At 44.6% G+C, this 20,802-nt stretch overlaps 1 protein-coding gene across 12 annotated transcripts in view; it reads left to right on the forward strand.

Moving 5' to 3' along the window:
* Positions 1 to 20,802, forward strand: part of LOC116844446 (fasciclin-1) — a 381,499-nt gene that overhangs the window by 286,031 nt on the left and 74,666 nt on the right. For all 12 annotated transcript variants that reach the window (XM_032815959.1, XM_032815975.1, XM_032815965.1 and 9 more), the window contains 4 exons: positions 10,245 to 10,375; positions 11,799 to 11,895; positions 14,350 to 14,515; positions 15,349 to 15,509. In XM_032815959.1, the coding sequence (XP_032671850.1) occupies positions 10,245 to 10,375; positions 11,799 to 11,895; positions 14,350 to 14,515; positions 15,349 to 15,509 (555 nt within the window). The remainder of the gene's footprint in view (positions 1 to 10,244; positions 10,376 to 11,798; positions 11,896 to 14,349; positions 14,516 to 15,348; positions 15,510 to 20,802) is intronic.

Genomic DNA, 20,802 nt, shown 5'->3' on the forward strand with positions numbered 1-20,802 from the left:
CTCTCTCTCTCTCTCTCTCTCTGTCTCTTTCTCGCTTCTCTCTTGCCTCTCGATAATATTAGGGAAACTTTTCTCATCCACTTAACCCGGAAGTTCCATTGCCTCTGCTACTTCCTGCTCGTTACCGGAGCATGAAAAATATCGGCCTCTATAAATCGCGTCTTTCGCCTCATTTTTTAATAGATACGAACCGGAATCAAGCAGTCGTCTCTCGCTGTCGTGAAAAAAATCGCGCACGCGTGAAATTCGACGAGACGAACCACTCGCCATTTTGAACGCCGTGACGAGGAAACGGTCCGCCGAATGCTATTTTAAGTTGAACAAATTACCGCCATGTCGGATTTAACATATTTGGTATAATATATTTATTATACACAAAAATGTACACGTGTCACGACAAGGAGAGCCGCACGAAGGCCCCTCGAATTATTATCCCGCGGGGATCGACGTAAAAACTACAATTTCCATATTGTACACATTCCGCGAGAATTAGCGATAATGATTGATTGTAATATTATCATTAATAAGCGCGAGTGCGCCAATTAGCCTGCCGGATAGCCCGCGATGCGCGCTGCAATAACTTACATTAATCATCCGTAATTATTAATTGCCCGATATCGATTCAATAACGCGTGATTGATAGAGGAACGAAAGTGAAATAACGTCGCCTGCGTAATCGCAGTATCGTAATCAACGAACAGGCAAGAACCTCAGACTGAAGACACACAGAAGTCGTTCCCACGAGATCGACGATCCGGAACTATTTGGTTACTGGAGTAAGTTGACCGGTTTCTTCTATTTTTTTGACAAGAGAGAGTTACAAAATTAAGCGAGCAAGATTCTTAAACGTATCAAAGATGGCTTCAAAGCCCTTGAGGTCTTGAAATCCCTTTGTTTGCTTGATTCTGAAATCTGACAAAGGACAGTAGAAATAATCTATTTCGTCAACTTACTTCGGTTGCCAAATAGCCCCGGTCATCCTTTAATCTGAGTTTGCCGAAGAGATTTCATACTCAGGTTAAGCTTTTATCGATCTTGGTAGAAGTGGATATTGGCCATCGGGAAATTCTGGGAAAACCTGGTTCTTTTAGAATGTCAATGGGGCTCGGAGAGTGTCGACACAATTGGGCATTTTACCTCACTTTCGCGCAATTATTTTCGCATTTACCTCAAAGCCGCGCTCTTCGCCAGCGAGTCACAGCTCGCGCGTAATATTTTTTACTGGAACTCTCTCTCTCTCTCTCTCTCGTTCGCGCGCGCGAATCTACGGGTGCGCGGTTGAAGGTGTCGCGATATACCTCTCTCGGTGTACCGCGTGCGACAATAATAGGAACTGTCTCGACAATGGAACGGGTCAACGATCCCTTGCTTTCAGTCGGAGCGAGCGTCCCGTGCGTGCGCGTTGCGTATCTATCAACTCAGGAATGGATTTATGCGCATTGGCTCCCCCCCTTTTCCCTCCCCCTCCCTTCCCGTTGTGCATATCACCGACAGACGTACGATATTCTATTATCCGGCATCTCGGACGGGAGCTCGGGGGCTCAGCACGCGTTTGATGGAGGGAAATGTTCCGCCGACAACGCAACTCTATGCTTTTCGCGGGCTGCGCGACGCGCTTTTTAGCCCCCCGACGGGGGTGGGTAAGGGAGGAGAGGATCGCTCCAGGACACCTTGGCTTACGACGACGTTCACGTCTTCCGTTGCGTTTTTCTCTTTCTTCTTTTTTTTCTCCTTTTCAAGTTCGACGAACGCACGCTCGACGTCGCGAGTTACGCCCGTCGATACGTTACGATCGCGTCGCCATTCGACTATCTTTCTTTCTCTGTCTCCCTTTTTCTCTCTTAACTGTCCGTCCCGGCACTTTATGATTATAGACATTGGTATTTACGACATGCGCGCTGGATTAGAAATACAGTCCGGGCCGCACTATTTTAAGTCGGCCGTAAATAGCTTATACGGTTAATTCTCCGCCTCATCCCTTATGCACCCGCCTCGAGGGCGAGGGATTTTATCGCCGGCACGTGGCCCGCATTCTTCCACCGCGCGGCCTATACTGTTAAAGCCCCAATAACATTTTCGGTACGTTCCCTGCGCTCGATCATCATCACGTTTGTCTGGCCGTTACTCTTGCTTTACGAGCCCGCGCTTTGTCGTTTCGAGAGGCCTCTCGTTTCAATATCGCGTGATATAACATTCCCGTGAAAATTCGATCGGCGTGGCGTGTGTGCGTGTCTCTCTCTCTCTCTCTTTTCGTTTTTTTCTCATTACGTCGTCTCATCGCGTCGTTTTCTCGCGAGGTATGGATTTTACGGCGTCTTAGGAGGATCCTACGCGGCGAGCTTCGATTTCCTGACGGACCCTGACGCAGGAAGTCGAAATAAAAGATGGGGAAGAGAGGCGCGCGAGAAAGAGGCCTTCATCCCGAAAGTTATGGCCGGTTTTATTGCGTCAGCCTGCTCGTAAGAACGAGAGAAATTCGAGAGGTTCCGATCCAATTTGAGAATATATTCGCAGATTTGTTGTCACTCTTCCCTCGCATGTCCCCTTCACTTTCCTCTTCGCCTCTCTCTCTCTCCCTTTTCCGCCGGAAGATACAATACGGTATTACTTCCTGGCGATTGAGTGACATTTTATTCGGCCTCCGGTAAGCGCAGAAGTCACCCTTGCAGCGAGCGAGTCTCGGCGCGAATCTCGCAACCGGATCCTCCTCTGCCAGCGCCGAGTTACAAAAATCGTTTCTCCCCGCGATGTCACCCCGCGATTCAGTTTGCGCACTCGTTCCACGACTTCGCTCGTAATCTGACGAAACGATGAAAGACTCACGAATTGGAACAACGACAACGAATTTCAGCACAGTTCGCCGTATCGCATCCGCCGTCAAGGCTGCACCGAGCAGCGTGGCGAAGCGAGACAAGAAAGAGGAATATAGGTAGATAGAAAGAGAGAGGGGGACGGAAAACCGATGTTTTTAATCTCAAAATACCGTGAGGAATTTTTTATCTCATTATTTTATCTCATTACGCTCCCGGAACGCAGCCCCCTTTCGAGCCCCTCTTGCGCTCTTGTTTTCTAACAATTTAAAGAAATTCGAATAACTATACTGACGTCGGTAGGATCGCCTAAAGAGTTACGGTTAATGGAGAGGAAAAATGCCGGGGCGGCGGAACGACGGGAAGGGTTGTTGTTGAGAAAGGGAGAACGAGGAGGTCGGAGGGGGTTGGTAGAGAACGCCGGGGGTGCTCGTCGAGTGCACGCGGAAAGCCAGCGCCGCCGGTGCGAGCGGTTTGTCCGTGGAGAGGAGAATTGAAAATCAGCCATCGCGCGCGAGAGACGAGCGCGCTCGATAGAATAGTTGCGAGAAGGGGATGAAGTTTTTCGCGGGGAAGAATATCGGGGCCGGGTATTGCGTCTTGTGGGAAATAAAGATGCCGTCGGTCGGTCGGCCGGGTAACGTTCACGTTGCCATGTTGCCCAGAGGAGGAATGCTCGTAAACTGACCAATAGAGAAGACGTAAAAATGTGCATTGAAGTAGTTGAAGGTACCACATTTTCAATGGTGCATTTTCAAGGTAGCCACGTTCACAAATTTACTACTTCCTCAAACGAACATTGAGAAAAAGATACTCGAAGGTTTACTCCTGTGTGTGCATGTGAGATAAAAGTTTATTTTACAGAAATAAACTTTGCTTCCCAGAAATATACTTTGTTCCCTCTGACATAATATAATTACAAATATATTTTTAAATATTTTATTTCCCATTGTACTCTTTCTCAGATATACACTGAGAAAAGTGGCGGAAAACTGATTTGTAGGATACCAAGTTTATTTATGTAAAATAAAGTTAATTTCTATAAAATAAAGTTTATTTCTATGAAAAGCAAACTTTTATCTTGCGCAAATAAATTTTTAAGTATTTTTTTTCTCAGTGAAGTTGAGAAGATATTAAAAGTGACAATAAAAAATGGCGCGCATGTCATAAAGGACATGTGTAAAAAGTGTCTGCTTTATTAGTTGCTGATATCTCAGCTCTCGAATAATTAATCTTCTTATAATTGCACGAGCAGTTAGATGATATTTCATTGTGTATGTAGTGCAAAGGTTTCATTAAATTCTCACGAAACTCACGATGCAACCACTTCAAAACAGCAGAACTAATCTTGAACGCGCGATAAAGTCCGAATAAGAGGCATGTTTAGTGCCCGCGCGCGCGTGTGTGTGTGTGTGTGTGTGTGTGAGCGCATTAGATGCGATTTGAGCGTATCCTCGTTGGGAATAACGGACAGTGCGGAACCGTATGAATTAATTAAGCGTCCGGGCAATTTATTATGATTCGGCACTCGGTATATCGAAGGCTTATGTTCTACAAATAAATTGCGCATATACGCCGACTGCACGATAATTTGATTAATTTATGCGGCAACTGTATGTGTGCACACGTCTCCTTCGGAATAATCGGCGTTGTCGATTCGCGCGACCCGCGCGGCAATAATTATTGCGCACCCGCCGGATATTCAGAAGGATCGCTTTAACGGTTCTTAATCATTCACGTTCGTGTTGTATTAAAGGGCGGGGTAAAACCGGGATATATGTCGACGTGAACGCGACCATCTATGCCGCCTGTTGCGATATGAAAAATCAAAATAAAATCGGCGAGACTCGTTAAAAATACACTCGCGGTGCATTGTACGCCGTTGACGGAACTCCGTCGAAAATAGAAAATGAGATTGGACAAAAATGCAGGCGAAAGGGAGAGAGGGAGAGAGAGAGAGAGAGAGAGTAAGAAAGAAAAAGAGATGTGAAAGGGAGTAGGACATTCCCAGCGCGCGGAAAGTGAAAAGCGAGAAGGACGGCGCGGGAATGGTGAAGGAAATAAAAGTCGCCGGAGAAAGGATATAAAACAAAAATCGAGCTACTCCGTACGAGAGCCAAACCGCGCCTTCCTTCATCCCCTTTTGTCCCTCCTTCTCCATTCTGCTCGGATTCAATGAATCTCCGAGTGACCTTAAAGGAGATAATCCAATTTTCGTTCGCGATCTTCCCGCGCGACGATCATCGACCAACTCGATGTCGGCAGATCGACGAAAGCCGATTAAGATTCTGCAGTCGGAATTTCATGTTTTAAAGATTAACGGCGTTTCAGCTCCACATAGGCGCGCGCGCTCCGCGTGTCTGTAAGTGCACATCAGTTAATTTCCATCGAGAATTTTGCACAATTCGAGAGAAAATGCTCGCGATTCCGTCGCGTCGTCGTCGCCCGGCGCCCTCGTCCGCTCGTTTTCTTTTACATTTCTTTGTCATAAATCTCGATGATAATTGAACAACGATAATTGAACGAAGCGTAAGACGGAGAAGAAGCTTCCTCGGCGATGAAATTTAGCGCGATTTCTATACCGACGATGACTACTCGCGTGGCGCGCCAGCTAATTCGGATTTGGAATTCTCCACTTTGCATGGAATTACCTTCTCGCGCGCGTTCTCTCTCTCTCTCTCTCTCTCTCTCTCTCCCTTTCTCTCGCTTTCGTCTTGAATATTCATGCGGAAAGAATGCATTTGATTACTTAATAGCCGCGACTCGCCGCGCGTATAAAATTATTAACGTACGTCAACTGCAAACTTAAACGCTCCACCGTTCCCGGCTTTCCTTGTTCTCTCGCTCTCTTTCTCTTTCCTTGTCTCTCCTTTTACACATTTCCGACGCTAATTGAAGAGCAAGACCGTTTTACCTAGAGAAAGAGAGAAAGAGGGAGAAGACGTCTGGGAGTACGGGGTCTGTTATTTTCTAAATTTGTATAAAATGGAAAGTGTTTAATTGGAAGACTTCTCCTCTGGAGGACGTGACGAGCATCAAGATGTTAAATATATATGATAACTCGGGAGTCACGTTGCCGCTGCGCTTCAAGACAGTTGCTAATCTAACAAGGAAATACACGCGATAAGAGAGCAGAATAATGAACACGTTAACTGCGACGAGGAAACCACCAGTGCTTCAGTACAGCACTGATTCGCGCGCAAGATGTAATCAATGGGGCGCAACAAATTTAATTCGTTCACCCGCATTTGTGGTCATCCGAGCTTTAGTTAAAGCTTCGGAGCAATCAGTGGAAATCAGCGCGGCAGTCGATTTGTTAAACACAACCCGATATTTTAACGAGTCACGCGACTCGCTACTTTCAAATCGCGATGGGGTATTTTGGTCGGTGCGTCTCATAATTCAGCGGCCGCAAAATCGCCGTCTCATGACGGATCATCGCGGATCATCAATTCGGATTCATGAAACGAGAACGCGACGGTTTTTCACCCTCCGATTTCAATGGCGGCGAGGCGCGTTTTTAAAGTCTCCTCGCATACCTATCTGTGACGGGTCCAAATCGCGGGACAATTTTAATCTCCGCTCTGCTAATTTATCGCGAAGGCGGGCGCGCTCGCTCGCGCACGGTAATTCATCGTTAAGCGCGCGAATCGTAATTATCTCGCGGCGAGGCGCGCGCCCGGGAGAAATAAGCGAACGCGCGTTCGGGGGCTGCTGTGTATTGAGATGATAACTCGCACCCCCGTGTACCATCCCCGACCGCGAATATGGGTGGCCGGGCTGATTAAGAAGGAGTCCGCTCGGAGAGAGTTCGCGAATGGCCCGACGCGCAACTATCGGTAAAGTTTAATTAGCGTTAACTTTACGATACCGTGTGGTAGGCCGAGCTCGACTCGCTGCCCGATTTTCCGCGTGCAATATCAGGAGAGATGCCAAGAAACTCGAGCTTTTACTAATACGAATGGCTTCTCAGGCGGATTAACGCGGTCTCGATTGATCGGATGCCATCATCAATCGTCATCTTCAATCATAGGTCTGTTCTTTTTAGCCGAACGGCCTGAACTGGTGCACATTGGTGTAATAAGTTAGAGTGAGGCAAATACATTTCAGGTTTGTTTTTTTTAGTTGAACTATACCTGAACTGCAAAAAGTTACAATGGGACAAATTATATTTGTTTCGTTCCAATTTATTGCACCATTATGCACCAGTTCAGGCTGAAAAGAACAGCCGTTCCATAAACACTTGACATGCCATCACATTTCACATGGCCTCTGACGTGCGTGCTGACTCAGGCAGCTCAGTTCTCTGCATAAATCTTTCAATGCACGATACACGCAGTGAACCGCAGTGAATTGCCGGTTCTCAGCATGTAAGAAAGCATGAAATGGTGCATCGTGTAATTTCCGAGAGTGCGCACTCTATTCTTTATTAAATCTATAGGCTCCGCATCACCACTACGATCAGCTGTTGTTCTTTCTTATTTTTTTTTGTTGTTTTTTTTTTTTTAACGGGGAGCGAATCGAACGTCACGTGAAGAAGGGCGTAGGTGGGTTAGACGCGCGGGAAATTAAGGATTCGTCCTGGCAAACGTTCGATCTCCTCTCTTCCCGACGAGTCGCGACCGCGAGCAAGATAAATGGCCGTCCTGCCTCGGCCCGTCTTATCCCGTAAGGAACACACAAACTTCGCTTTCCTCCCTCATTCTCGGTAAGTAAAACGATTCATTTCTAGCCAACCACCACACTCCGCCGTCCCGTTGTCGCTATCCTTTTTCTGCGACTACGCTGGATAAATGGGACACGTTCCTTCTCCCTTTTTCTTCTCTTATCATACGATCTTCCGCGTTGTCCTGTCTCTTTCTCTCTCCCTCTCTCTCTCTCTCTCTCTCTCTTTTTCTCACACACTCTCTTTTTCGCACGCGCGCGCGCGCGTTCGCTTCACTCGGAACTCATAGGCGCCAACTTTCTGCACGACCGAGCGACCAGCTTCTTTTTTTGCACCCCTCATCTTTACAGACATCGTGATGGATGTCTCGTATTAAAACTGTCGGCGCGGCCACGATGGATCGCGAGGATATTTAATTATATCTGCTTTGCAAACGCCCTGCGTATATTAAAAAGCGCGCGAGGTTCTCGGGAAATATTTTATTGAATCTATTTAGGGTTCGTATCATCCCACATATATAACGCTATATTTACAAATACATTTATTCCCGTCGGAAATATTTTATGAATCGAGGATAAACAACAATCGTTATCCGTATAAACAACAATACTACGCTATACTTCGAGTGTTGGTTACAATATTATTAATGTCATTTGTCGATACGCGTCGATATCGTGTTTTATTGTTTTACTTCGTTCGCCTGCCTGCAGCATGAACATATCAATCCTTTACAGTTTTTCACTGTGATAAATTGAATATTTGAGTCCAACAACTCGATAATAGCACAAATTTTCGATTCTGAACAGTGAGGAACACGTTGGATTTTATTATGACACGGCAATAGGTACAACAAAATATAGCGAAATGTGATATTGAGTCTAACTCGATTTGTGAATACAAAGGAAAGAGGGAGGAAGTTAAAGATATTATAATAGAAACATATTAAAGCGAAGTGTGTGTATATCGCGGGGCTCACGAGCATTCAATAATCCATTACAAATGTACGTGCTCGGCAACAAGAAGCTGGAAACAAAAGCACGCTCGAAATGGTATTCCGCGGACGACAAAATCTCTCGGGGGGTTGCAACTTCGACGCTTATGCCGCCAGAATCCCCGTATTCTTTTCCTTCCCGCACAGAGGAAGGCAAACAGTTACCAGGGTATCGGGATATCTCTTGCGAGGGATAAGGGAGTCAGGGCGATCGCGGGGGAGAGCGAATAAATAGCGGCGGTAGCGTTTTAGTCGCCAACTTTTTCCTTTTCGGAATGGTAAATGATGGCGCACCGCTCCCGACGGATGCGCAATGGGATTGGCGTGGGTTTCCTACGTCTTCTCACTTTCCTGCGACTTGACACCCGTGAAATAGCTTGTTGTACCGAGTGCGTAGAGGAAGGAGTAAAAAACGAGCAAGACTAAGCGACAACTACCTCTCCTCGTAGCCCTGCGACAATCGTGAGACCTCATAAACTTATTGTTCGGTATATTCGCGGCTTGGGGTGGCAGAACGATCAAGCGAGTAAGAAAGAGACGGGCTTCATAGAAATTTCTAACTACACAAATAAATAGCCGCGTGCAAATAAAATTGAGAAAAAGCACGGCGCGGCGGGAGGAGATTCGCACAGCTCCGTTCTTTCTCCTTCTCTCGCGATTGCTTTCGGAGGAGAAACCCGGAGCTCTCGCGCACACCGGGGAAGATTTTATAGCGCTGCACGTAAACGCGCAGACACATAAACAAATATGTTTTGCCCTTCCCTACCCTCCTCCCTTCATGAGTTCGCCATTAAAGCGCGTCAGTTGTTTCTGACAGATTCGATATAACCCGCGCTCGTCGCCGCAGGATAAATACTCGCGACGTGCACCTACCGAGCTCTCTTTCTGGGCCGCTTATCCGCTTCCGTTTCCGCCACCTCGGGCTTCATCCCTGGTGTCTCTCTTTCTCACCGTGTCCCCGTTCCCACGAGCGTTCTTCCGCGCCGAGCTTGACGTCGGTTTGTCTCACTTCGTCTTAGCCCGCTGGGTCGGATTCATGGATCGTTCGACTTGACAAGATTAACTTCGTCCTCGCGCGCGCGTTAGTTGGATCAGAGGTTCTCAAGATTCCGCGAAACTTGAAATTTTATTAGATTGAAGGTCGGAAAAAGAAAAATATTGTATATTAATATAAATATAAATACGTTATTAATACCCATCAAATAAATATTTTCTATTTCTTAGAGACCTTTTCTCTCAGAGTAAACGCTTTGATTTAGGTATAGTATATTTGCTGATGATACACTATGTTTATAATTGCAGCTCTTAGGGCGAGAATCCTCGATACAAATGCATTTTTCCAATATCATATTTAGATTTTTCATAAATTTTTATCATGTTATTTCATCAATCCTATCTGATGACTGCGAGCGTGCCCGATTTTTCCTATTATACATCACACGCACTTTTTATTGAAATAAACGTTTTATTTTTCGCTATATTTCCAAAAATATCAATTTTTATACTCAATAAAAATAAAAGGGCAAATGTAAACACGATTGTAAATGACCGTGATGTGTTGATTTAGTGGCGTATTAATGCATCAGTCGTTTTATTTATTTCTCATTTTTACGAGGACGGGGAAAATATCGCGATTCGACTCTCCGGTTTCAGTGCAGTGAACATGAGACTCCTCGTGATCCATCGCGCAATACGTAGAAATTGATCTCCAAGAGTACCGCATCTCGATGTCATCGTTCTTCCCAACTAACCTCTCGCGTCCCGTTCTGTGTTTCAGGTTCTGCACATTATAAACGAAGTGCTGGAGCCGGTGCGATCCAATTCGGCGGAGTCGCCGATCTACAACCCGAACGCCTTTCAGTTCTTGAACCAGAGCGAGAATCTCAATTTGGGCGACCATCGCGTACGGTAAGTATAAGAGATAGAGAGGGAATGTTCGGGCCGCGCGGTAATTCGCGACTACGGTGAATCAGAGTGCCAAGGGTTCCAGAGTACCTCGGCGCATTTGCAAGACGCGAGTTCGACGACGGTTTTCGAGAACAGGCGAATCCGAAAGAGTAACGAGAACGCTTATCGCGCGGGAACGCGTGGGAAGGAAGTTTTTCGCGCCCTTGACTCTCGGAGGAGAGATCCATCCTCAACGCGTATATCGCGTTCTGATAGCACCATTTCGCGGAGATGTCCTCGGAGAGAGCTGCATCGAGGCTCCGTGAGATCGTCGTTACTATTAGACTTTCCGATCTTGGTCGTTAAATTCTCGCGACACTTCCCTGAAGAATCTTTCCTTCCACCGTAAAACATTCGATTTCGAATTTTTTTATTTTCGATTAACCCTTCGGTGCACAGTGCTTTCACCGTGAGATCACCTATTCATTTTAAAAGGATCTCTCGGCTTGTCATTCTAGACATGAATACTTTATTAGAATCCGAATTTTTAAAGTCCTTCGGATATTTTTAAGGAAAAAGAGTTTCATATCACGTACATGCAAAAAAATGTCATTCTGTTGCTAAGAAAAGCTTGCTCAATTTTTCTTCTTCTAAATAATGATTATCTTCAACAAAAAGAATCTTAATAGTAGTCTTAAAATTATTCACATTAATAATTAATATTAATAATATATTAATATAATTAATATTAATAATATATATATATATATATATATATATTAATAATATATTAATAATATTTTTATTATTATTAAAATTATACTCGGTACGCTGATTTTAGAAAAGTTCATTATCATACATACGGAAAAAAAGAATTTCTTCTCCTTGCAAGAATATTATAAGAATTTATCGAAGAAAAAGTTAGTTTGATTTTATATAGCAAGCAAACCGAATTTTTCTTTCAATTTAACATTCCCGATTGTAATTTCTATGACTTAGGATATGTATTTCGAATAAATTTAATATTTATGTGACGAACTTACGATAGATTTGCGACATATAAACTTACGGAACACTGGAAATGAATAATATTTGCTCAATATCATATGTATTTATAACGTATATTCGATGTACTTAAAATAACTCCAGCACGCTTAATTTAAATATTTCATGTCAAATTGTTATCACCGGCCGCTCTCAGAGTACAATTCACGTCGTTTTGCCAATTAAAATGCGCACAGTTTCTGATTTAAATATAAATACAAAAACTTGCGGACAGAGAGAAAGCGAGAGGGCGGGATAATTTAAATAACGTAAATAGATGCACGAACTTTCCTCGTTTGTCTTATTAACGTCAGACATTTCAGCGTCGCGCGTCGTTGCGCCGACATAATTAACCTCTTTCATTTTTTTTCATTCTTTTCTTTTTCTGTCGCTCTTGCAGTACCTTCCGACAGCGGATCGTCATCGAGAAGAAGGAGGGCATCTTTAAGGCCGAGGGACGTTATACCTTCTTCATCCCCGTTGACGAGGGTTTCAAGGTAAGCGGCTTAGCAACCTTCGTGAATTGATCATTCGGGGGTGAGTGATTTTAATATCCTTCCCCGCGACTCCTTTTAGGAGATTTCGCGGGCAATCGCGTCGCACCTCGTTTGAAGTGACACGGGATAATCGAGAGGACGCGCGCGCTCGTTTAAAGAGAATCCACGAGTGATCACGGAAAGGAAAAGATGAATTACGCAATTATTATTGATCCTCGTCTAGTCACCGACGTTCTTGAAACTTGCGAAATCAGTGGCGGTTGTTCGCAGTTTCAGTCGCGGGGATCTTTTCTTGAATCATAAAATGCAGGGATCAGAAGCTTTTAATCGCAATGGTCAACTGCAATTCTTCCATTCACAAAATTATATTATACATAATACGGCTTCATAATAGGGCTGTTGCGGAATTGTTTCTACCTTCTTAACAAGAAAAACTAGGTTGCTCAGTTAGAGTGTTAATGACTACGGGATGACGGTAACTGAGTGTTTCACCGACAAACACCAACGTTGAATGTTTTACGACTGATTTGTCAACGCATTGAGAGAAAAAAAGATGGTTGATCCAACTGAAATTATAGTTATTTTTGGTCCCAACCATATTTTTTGGTCGTCTCTACAAAAAAATAGTAGTAATGTACATCATTAAAAATCACCATCATCAACATTATAGCAGAATTTCATAAAAAATAGTTTCCTTAACCACCATGTGCAGTAATTGTTTCTCTACGCGATTATAGTTACAAACACCAGACCACATTTTTGTCTCTGTGCGATGATCGGTCCAACGCTTTACGTTCGATCTTGAAATCTAACGTGCGGCAAGCTCGAGGATTAAGAAGCCTTTCGCGATATTCGCGCGTAATATAGGTGAGAAGAAGGGGGAAAGGGGACGCACTTTGAAATAATTACGCGACATGGCGATAGCGGCTCTCAGACACTGCAGGATTTACGCTCGCATTCAAAACGTCCCGTACGGAGCATCGTGTCGCAGCGGCGTTACATGCGCCGTGACATTTTACCAGCGGGTGTAAATTATTCCGTGCAGATACACGCGTGGCATTTAGACGTTCCAAACGTCGCGTTACAAGTGCGACATTCGTGACGTCGTGTGCAAATCCATCTTAACGTTGAACCGCCGTTCGCCGCGTGCGCGCGATGTTCCCCTCGGAGCGTTACTATGCAGAAGCTTGTGAAATCCTTATGAAGGCTCGATCGCGCCATGCCGCGACGCGACGCGGAAAAATTCGTCCGCCCGGAAATTCTCGCGCATTCCCGGCATTCCCGATTCGATTAGCTCCCTTGAAATCGGAGTAAACCGTGAAAATTTCGTATCCGCCTTTATCGCTTTTCCGAAAGTGGGCAAAACAAGCAGCGCGGAAAATTGTTGCCGAGTAGTTACGCGTCAGCTACAACTTCCCTTTGTCCCGCGAGCTTTTCGCCGGAACTCGCCGCGTTGCAAATTTTACAGCGTTAAAATTTTTAATTTGGTTTCTCTTTTCTCTCTCTCTCTCTCTATCTTTCCCTCTCTTCCTCCCCCTTTCTCTCTCTCTCTCTCTCTTTCCCTCCTTCACTCTCCCTCCTCTCTTTTTTTTTTATTCAAGAAATGCCCATTAACTCTCGACGGACGCGAAAACAATTAAAAATCATGAATCTCGTTTGTACGCGAACTCTCGCGTCCCACACACCTCCCTCGGATTTTATTATGCCCGCATCGCTACACTTCGGCGCGGAATTCCGCTTTTTCCCCCGATTTTCAACGCCGCGCTCGCCCATATACACAATGGACACCTTCACGCGCGCCCGCTCGCCGGCGCGTAATCCAACTTGAAGCGTAAAAGCCGGAGCCGGGTGGGTAAACGAGCCATCCCGTCAGAAATTACCGGAAGTTTCGCGCCTCTACATACGCGGCAATACCGGACTTGGGTTCGAACGGAAAAGCGAGGAAAAAACACGCGAACGCGAGGGCGCACACGAGGGTGGGCGAGAGCGGCGAAGGGTGTTGTAACGACAGGGGCGCGCGCGCGACTCGATCCCGAAAAGTTGTTCGTCCCAACGAGGTCATCGCTTCGTAGGGAACCCCACGGGCCGATATCGGGGGTCTGCGCGCGCGCTTCTCGTCGACGGCGACTTTCGTCGCCGCGTAAGGATAGGATTTAAAGTTCGTGAGTGCGCACGGAAATCGAGTTGCTATGACGACGTGGTCGCCGCGCCTTTGTGCTGGGTCCGAGTTCGCTGAAAGGATGCGTGTATCCGGTAACAAGGAGGTGCGACGTGCACACAATGCGCGCACAAGCCGCCAGAACGTCGCGGATCACTTGCGGAAAATATGGGACTCGTTATGCGCTCGTGCGCGCTTCTCGCGTGAAAATCGCGTCGTTTTCGCAAGCCGGGTCAAATCGTCGACGTGCTCTCACGCGATCCTCACGAGGACGATGTCCCGTCTCTCTGTTCCAGCCGGAACCGCGGCCGCAGAAGATCGATTCGCTGGTGATCGACGGTCACGTCATACCCAACCATGTCCTCTTCACCGCGCCGACGCCGGACAACGTGCCCCATCCGGCCCTCGTATTCTCCGAGAATCTCAAAGTCACCATCAGCTTTCTGCAAGCGCATAATAAAGGTAAGAACGAGAACACCACTCTGCCCAGATAAACCTTCATGATTACCGCGACGTCAGACGATCCATGTGATGGAAACAATTACAATTTTTTAAATTACATTTACGAAGTAAATATAGAATTTAATTAAATATAGATAAGATAAATATATTTGTTATTAAAATTACATTATGCACAATAATGTGAATTTTTTGTTGATGCAACGACAAATTTACTAAAAGTTACATTCAGTATTTCATTTTATATCTATTATAACGTATTGCTTGGGGCAAATTTTGATCATTTCTTTCGTATTTTATCGTTCATTCTTCATTCTGTGCGATAAATATGAGTGCAATCTGACTAATCACAAGGGACTCAACGTTGCTGAATTTCGCGATTTAATATATTTAAAGTTGCTCTGTAAAGTTTACATACATCGATCTGTTGGGTTGAGCTCTCGAGTTCAATCCCCGAAGGGACTGCCACTCGCGATATCGTAGCGCATTTTACGTCCAGGACCGTGGGATAAATTTCTGATCAGAATATAACAGCCTTGATAATTTATTCAGTATTTTTGTTAAATTTTTGTATTCTCTCCTCTCAGACGAGTTAGTTCCATTTAATACATGATCCCTTAGAGTGACGGCGTGGTTTAATTTATACTCGACCAAGCGAGATATTATTATTATGCATCGCAAATGAAATCACTCATTGCCGCGCTTTTGACACGGTTTCGAGCTTGACATGCGTGCTTGACGAAGTGATCTTCGGCAAGAGGCTAAAAGAGGCACGTCTGCTCTACGACAGTAGTCTCTGTGTATTCTGGTGTCCTAATCGATAGTCCAATTTGCAGTCTACGTCAAATCGAATACAATAGTGGGCGACCCGAATCACCCGACCGGAGTGGTGCTGGCAGAAATAGTGAAGGCAAACATCCCGGTGCGCAACGGCGTGGTCCATCTGATACAACGGCCGCTCATGGTCGTCGACGCCACCGTGAAGGATTTCCTGGAGGTCAGTGACCGATCGTTTTATCATTAACGCGACTTCTGCGGGGCGTTGCCTCGACTCCGCCATCGGATTCATGCCGTTTTGGCTCTCAGTCGCGCTCAATTCCCCACCGACCCGGTCGGTGCTGCGTGTGAGCGCGCTGTCAATTTTGCAAGGACGAAAATCACGTTCCTTTTCATCAGAGATGCGACATCAATTCGATCGATTTATTTATGGGATCGCTACTGCGGCGAGATGAATTTTAACGACGGTCAGAACGCGTTAATCGACAACAATGTTCGATGCGTGTTCATTAAATATTGAGAATTACGCGGAAATGGTCGGCTTAACCCTCCGCAAAAGGGTGAATTGTGATTCGCGCATCGAATCGCGATTCAGGTTGCCATCGCCGGCCTCGTCATCGGACATTATTCGCGCGCTCGCATCCGTTAAAGTTAATTTCAACGTTGGAAATATGGCTGCATTTCGTTAGGGTCAATTATTAAATGTTACTCTGCGACACGGAGCTTCGCGTCACGATGTTTAAATATTGCGTGAATTCGCGCGCAGTCTGCACGCTCTGGAAGCTCTGCGCTCGACGTTAAAGTTCGAAGTTGAAACAGTATTGTGTGTCGAAATAATAATTCCCTTTCCCTCCCCACTTTCCGCCTGCCTTCGCTTTCTTTCTCTTTGTCTAAATTAATTCTCGCTCGAAGTAATTTCGCGTCTCAGAGTTACGGGATTCTGACAGGAATAAAAATTCGATGAAATTTGGGGGTTTGTAAAAAGTTAATAGGACTATACATTTTTTTATGAATGTCTATTAAATGTATTAAACGCAATATTTTGGCACAAAAAGGAATTCAATTTTTTGGCGAACGTTAACGTCACTTCAATTCTGTTTGGCAAAAGAATCTGCAAATTCTTCAACGGTAAATATCCTTAGTCTCAACAGGAGCGCCTTGAAATAAGCACTGCATTTCCTTTATTCATTAGAGTTATAGTTATCGAAACGGATTTCGATAAAAAAAACGAGAAAAAACAATAATATTTCGCAAAATGAGAGTTATGAAAAATTCGAGTTTTTAAAATAAATAAATGAAAAGTGGTTTTGAAATTTGCGGGAAGCCTCCGCAAACCGTGGCAATTATGGTAAACATTTGTGTCGAACGTTAACAATCGAATAAACCATTCTCAAGTTATGATTACGATTTTTAAAAAATGCTATTTTAAGCGTTTAAAGTTTTTTAATGAATTTTTTTCCGTTTTTTTTTTAAATACTAGGGTATTGTTAAATGCTTACTTGATAGGCATACGCAATAGAAGAAATTCATACTCCTATTAGTGTACAATTTTTTACAACTCTCTTCGAACTTTATCTAATTTTTACTTCTGTCAGGATCCTGTCTGAATCCTTTAAGCTGGAATCATGCGATGCGATTGTCAGAAGGCATGAAATCGCGCGTCGTGTTCCTAGCTTTATTACGCGCTCGGAATGCGAGTGAGTGCGCGCACTCACATTTTCGAATTCGTAGTACTATGGGGCGCGCGGCACGCAAGAATATTATTTCAGTATTTTGCGATGCAGATGTAAACAGATTTGCATTTAGAAAAAACGCCATGCTACCCTCATATTTCGCGATGCGAAAGCGCCCGCATTTGCATTCCGAACGGCAGCGTATTTATTTTGTAAAAATGCGCGAGAGCGCATTATTCGGTCGAAATTTTTATGTGACATTATCCGCGCGCATTTTCCGCCGAAGCGGCTGGTGTAAGCCGTCGTAAACAGTTTCAACTTCAGGTGGAGGGTGCGCAAAGCGATTGCAGATGAATACTTCGATAATCACCTCTTCGCCGGAAAAAATCTAGTTCAGTCGAAAAGTTTGGCTCGATTTTCGAGTCAAATCCAATTCTATCGCATTCAATGAAGATGAATGAAGATAGAAATACCAATTCCCGAGCGCGCACCTGATCCCGAACATTTTTGTTGTTTTGTCTTTGAATACACGAATATTTAAATTTTTAACATAGAATATATATTTTATATATTTGATATTTTATATATATATATTTTTTTTTTTATGCAGAAAGTTTGAATATTCGCACTTAAAGATAGGAACAACGTAGTGAAATCTCGCTTAATTATTTTCCCCTTAGCCATTAGTATTTCAGAAAAAACCTGGTTTCTCTCGTGACCAACGTTGCATTGCAGTTAAACTTGTTGCTCCAAAAGAGAGCTTCGTTCGTTGCCCTCCAAAACGCATCCTATTTGAGGAAAATTTCACTAAAAATCTACAGTTGTTGACGTTACATATGCTGTAGATGTTCAGTAGAATTTTTCTCAAAAGGAGGACGCTCTGCAAGCTGAAAGTACGAACAACTGTCGCTGATCGCCGAGAGAATTCAGGTTTTTCTAGAGTGCCAATGACCGTGAAGGAGATCAATAAATGGAGGTGTTTTTATCCTACGTGTTCGGGAGCATTGGCACTTTTCTCTTACTCGTCGAAAGTGATCGCCCTCGTTGTTAATGATCCTTCAACGTTCCGACGGCATTTGCCGTCGGGCAGGGTGGAAGATTGGCTGACCCGATGCCTGAAAAAAGCCGTAACACGTCCGAAACATGGAGAAATCAGCTCGCTGAAGTCCACCGAGTCGCCCGCCGAGTCCTCGATCATCCCGGCTAATGCAAACGACACGTGCGCGCGCGCTGTACCGAGAAAAAAGCGACGGCAATCGACCCGGAAAGCCATCTACTCAACGCCAAGCATTGTGTGACCGGACCGGTCGGTTTGCTGAAGAGAGAGAAAGAGAGAGAATCGAATACCGAGGAAAAAGATCGAATCTCTAACTTCGTTTAAACCTCCTTACCTCCGCTCGGTGCTCTCTGCGAAATTGAACGCGGTCCTTTGTTTCGTGTCGTGTTCCTCTGGCAGTCTCTCATTCATGCCGCGCCGGTAAAAGGCACAACGACGGGGGACAGGTCGCCATTGTCGGATTTCGTTTTTCCACGAGCCGAGCTCGCGTTTGATATCCGTACGGGATGAGGTTTTCACGGTTTCGCTCGAGCGAGCAACGTCGAGTGATGATTTTCCGTCTCGATTTCGTCGTGCGGTATAGTATACGCGCGTTTTCCCATTCCTCCGCAGCCTTCCTCTTCGCCCGCCAAGCTCGCAAGAACCTTTGAGCACTCGGCGACGCATCGCACGCGGAGAAAACGTGTCGCGATAATAATGAGAGGCATAAGGCGCGAGACGCGACTCGCGTGAAAAAAGCGCGGGCTGCAGTTTGTCACACGAGCGCATTGTCTACGTGAATAAAGGAAAAATTATTATTCCGAGGGAACGCGAATAGGGGATTCAATCCTCCGCGTACAACGTTGGGTCTGTGACACCCGAGCGGATATTCAATCGCTCACCGACTCTCGTAAAAGGGTTCGGGAACATTTCAGGGAACAGCGCAAATCTATTTGCGCGAATTTTATTGCGCTACTGTCTCATAGCTAAAGCTTCTCTATATTTCTGTGGAAAAAATATGCTGAAAAATATTCATTTTCACAACGAAGTTATGGTAGTAACTTCAACATCTGCCCGGGTTTTACAGACCTAGATTGCACTATACTCTCTTAAAGTGAATCATTGAAAGCAGTAAATATACACTGATTTATAGCTATAAGTACAGCACTGAAACTGCTCAGTGCTATATTTATAACTGATATCAGCGACTGATTCACTGATTCACTTTAAGAGAGTATACTCCCAAAAGATATGACTGTACGCGGTGCGATGTTAGACTCTTTGGAGCATAATGGTTTTACCTATTAGAACCAAATCGTAGCTTCTAGCATAGTAATCTCGCAACGAAATCACCGCTTAGTCTAGGTTAGGTTAGTGCATAGTAATGCACTCCACCGGTTTTTTGTGTTGTTCGTAGTATTCGCTTCAGTTTGCGCGTTTATTCTGTAAAAATAGGAAAATAGGAAAAAAATTAGTTTCAAGAGGGATGATCTCTTGGATTGTCATTCTAGACATGTGACATGAATATTTTATTAGAACTAAAATCTTGAAGGTTCTGTGCTTTAAAAGGTTAGAAAGTATTACCACGAGTACCTGGCAGATCGTCCACTTCTATTATTGTCAAACATGAAGCGTAAAAAAACGTGAAAACGCGCAGTATACTCTCTAAATTTCTCGGGGTGAAATTTCACTCAAAAAACGGAGCGATCACCGAGTCGCATTCGAGTGGCTTTTCATTCGTACAGAGTGAATTCTCCACTCTGAATCGTGAATTCAGTTCACACTCGAAATTGAAAAGTGAATCTATGATTCGTTCTATCCCCGCAGAAACATTTTCACTCTAATTGTTCGAAACATCCGCTTATATGGAGTCAGAATCTACTCTAAGAAATACTTTCACCCATGCGATTTTAAGCAACAGTATTTTCACTATCGCTTCGAAACTGCCACTTTCGTTTTGATTGAGATTCCACTTCAAGAAATTTAGAGGGTACGATTAAATATAGGCGGTCGAAGGATTCACTCAATCGTGAACGCGAGATATCATTTAAGGGGATGCCGCGTAGTCGAAAACTTTACCAAACTTTACGAAATATTGACTTTTCTGCAAAGTTTGCGTCGTACTTGTTTCACAAAATTACAAATGCTTCTACATAACAAAAGTAAAATGAATTGAGGAAACGAAAATGATAACAAATTTCAAGGGAGGAGGGTTTGACACTTTGAGCTGTCGATTATCGTAAATATTTGTCACGCAGCCGTGCACCACGTAATCTATCCATTCATTCGATTCATCACTTTTCGTCGCGTCTCCGCTCCGAAGAGCCCGCTCGCGAAGTCGACGCGTCTCCAGAAACGTTCGCCGGAATCAAGATCCGTAACGAGATCCGCGCATCTGAAAACAAAGGGGCGCGATGATTTCCGAGGGATGCAGGTCATGCGTGGCGCCGACGAACACCCGCGCACATGTACGAGGGTGGTCTGAAAAGTTTCCGACCTAACAAAGATACAAGTCATTTTTTCTGAAAATTGTTTTTTATTTTTCAACATAGTCTCCTTGTAAATCTACACACTTCTCCCAGCGATGCTCCCATCTCTGTAACCCGTCGAAATAGTACTCGGCGTTTTTCTCTGCAAAATAATTGTTCACGAAGGTGATTGCCTCTTCATTTGACGAAAATCTCTGTCCTCCGAGCGCAATTTTTAGATGAGGGAACAAAAAGAAGTCGCTTGGGGCTAGATCTGGTGAGTAAGGTGGATGGTCAAGCAGTTCAAACCGTAATTCGTGGATTTTCGCCATGGCA

This window comes from Odontomachus brunneus, unplaced genomic scaffold (genome assembly GCF_010583005.1).
Source record: "Odontomachus brunneus isolate Ranch 3 - 2012 unplaced genomic scaffold, Obru_v1 Obru_scaffold_003, whole genome shotgun sequence".
Lineage (NCBI taxonomy): Eukaryota > Metazoa > Arthropoda > Insecta > Hymenoptera > Formicidae > Odontomachus > Odontomachus brunneus.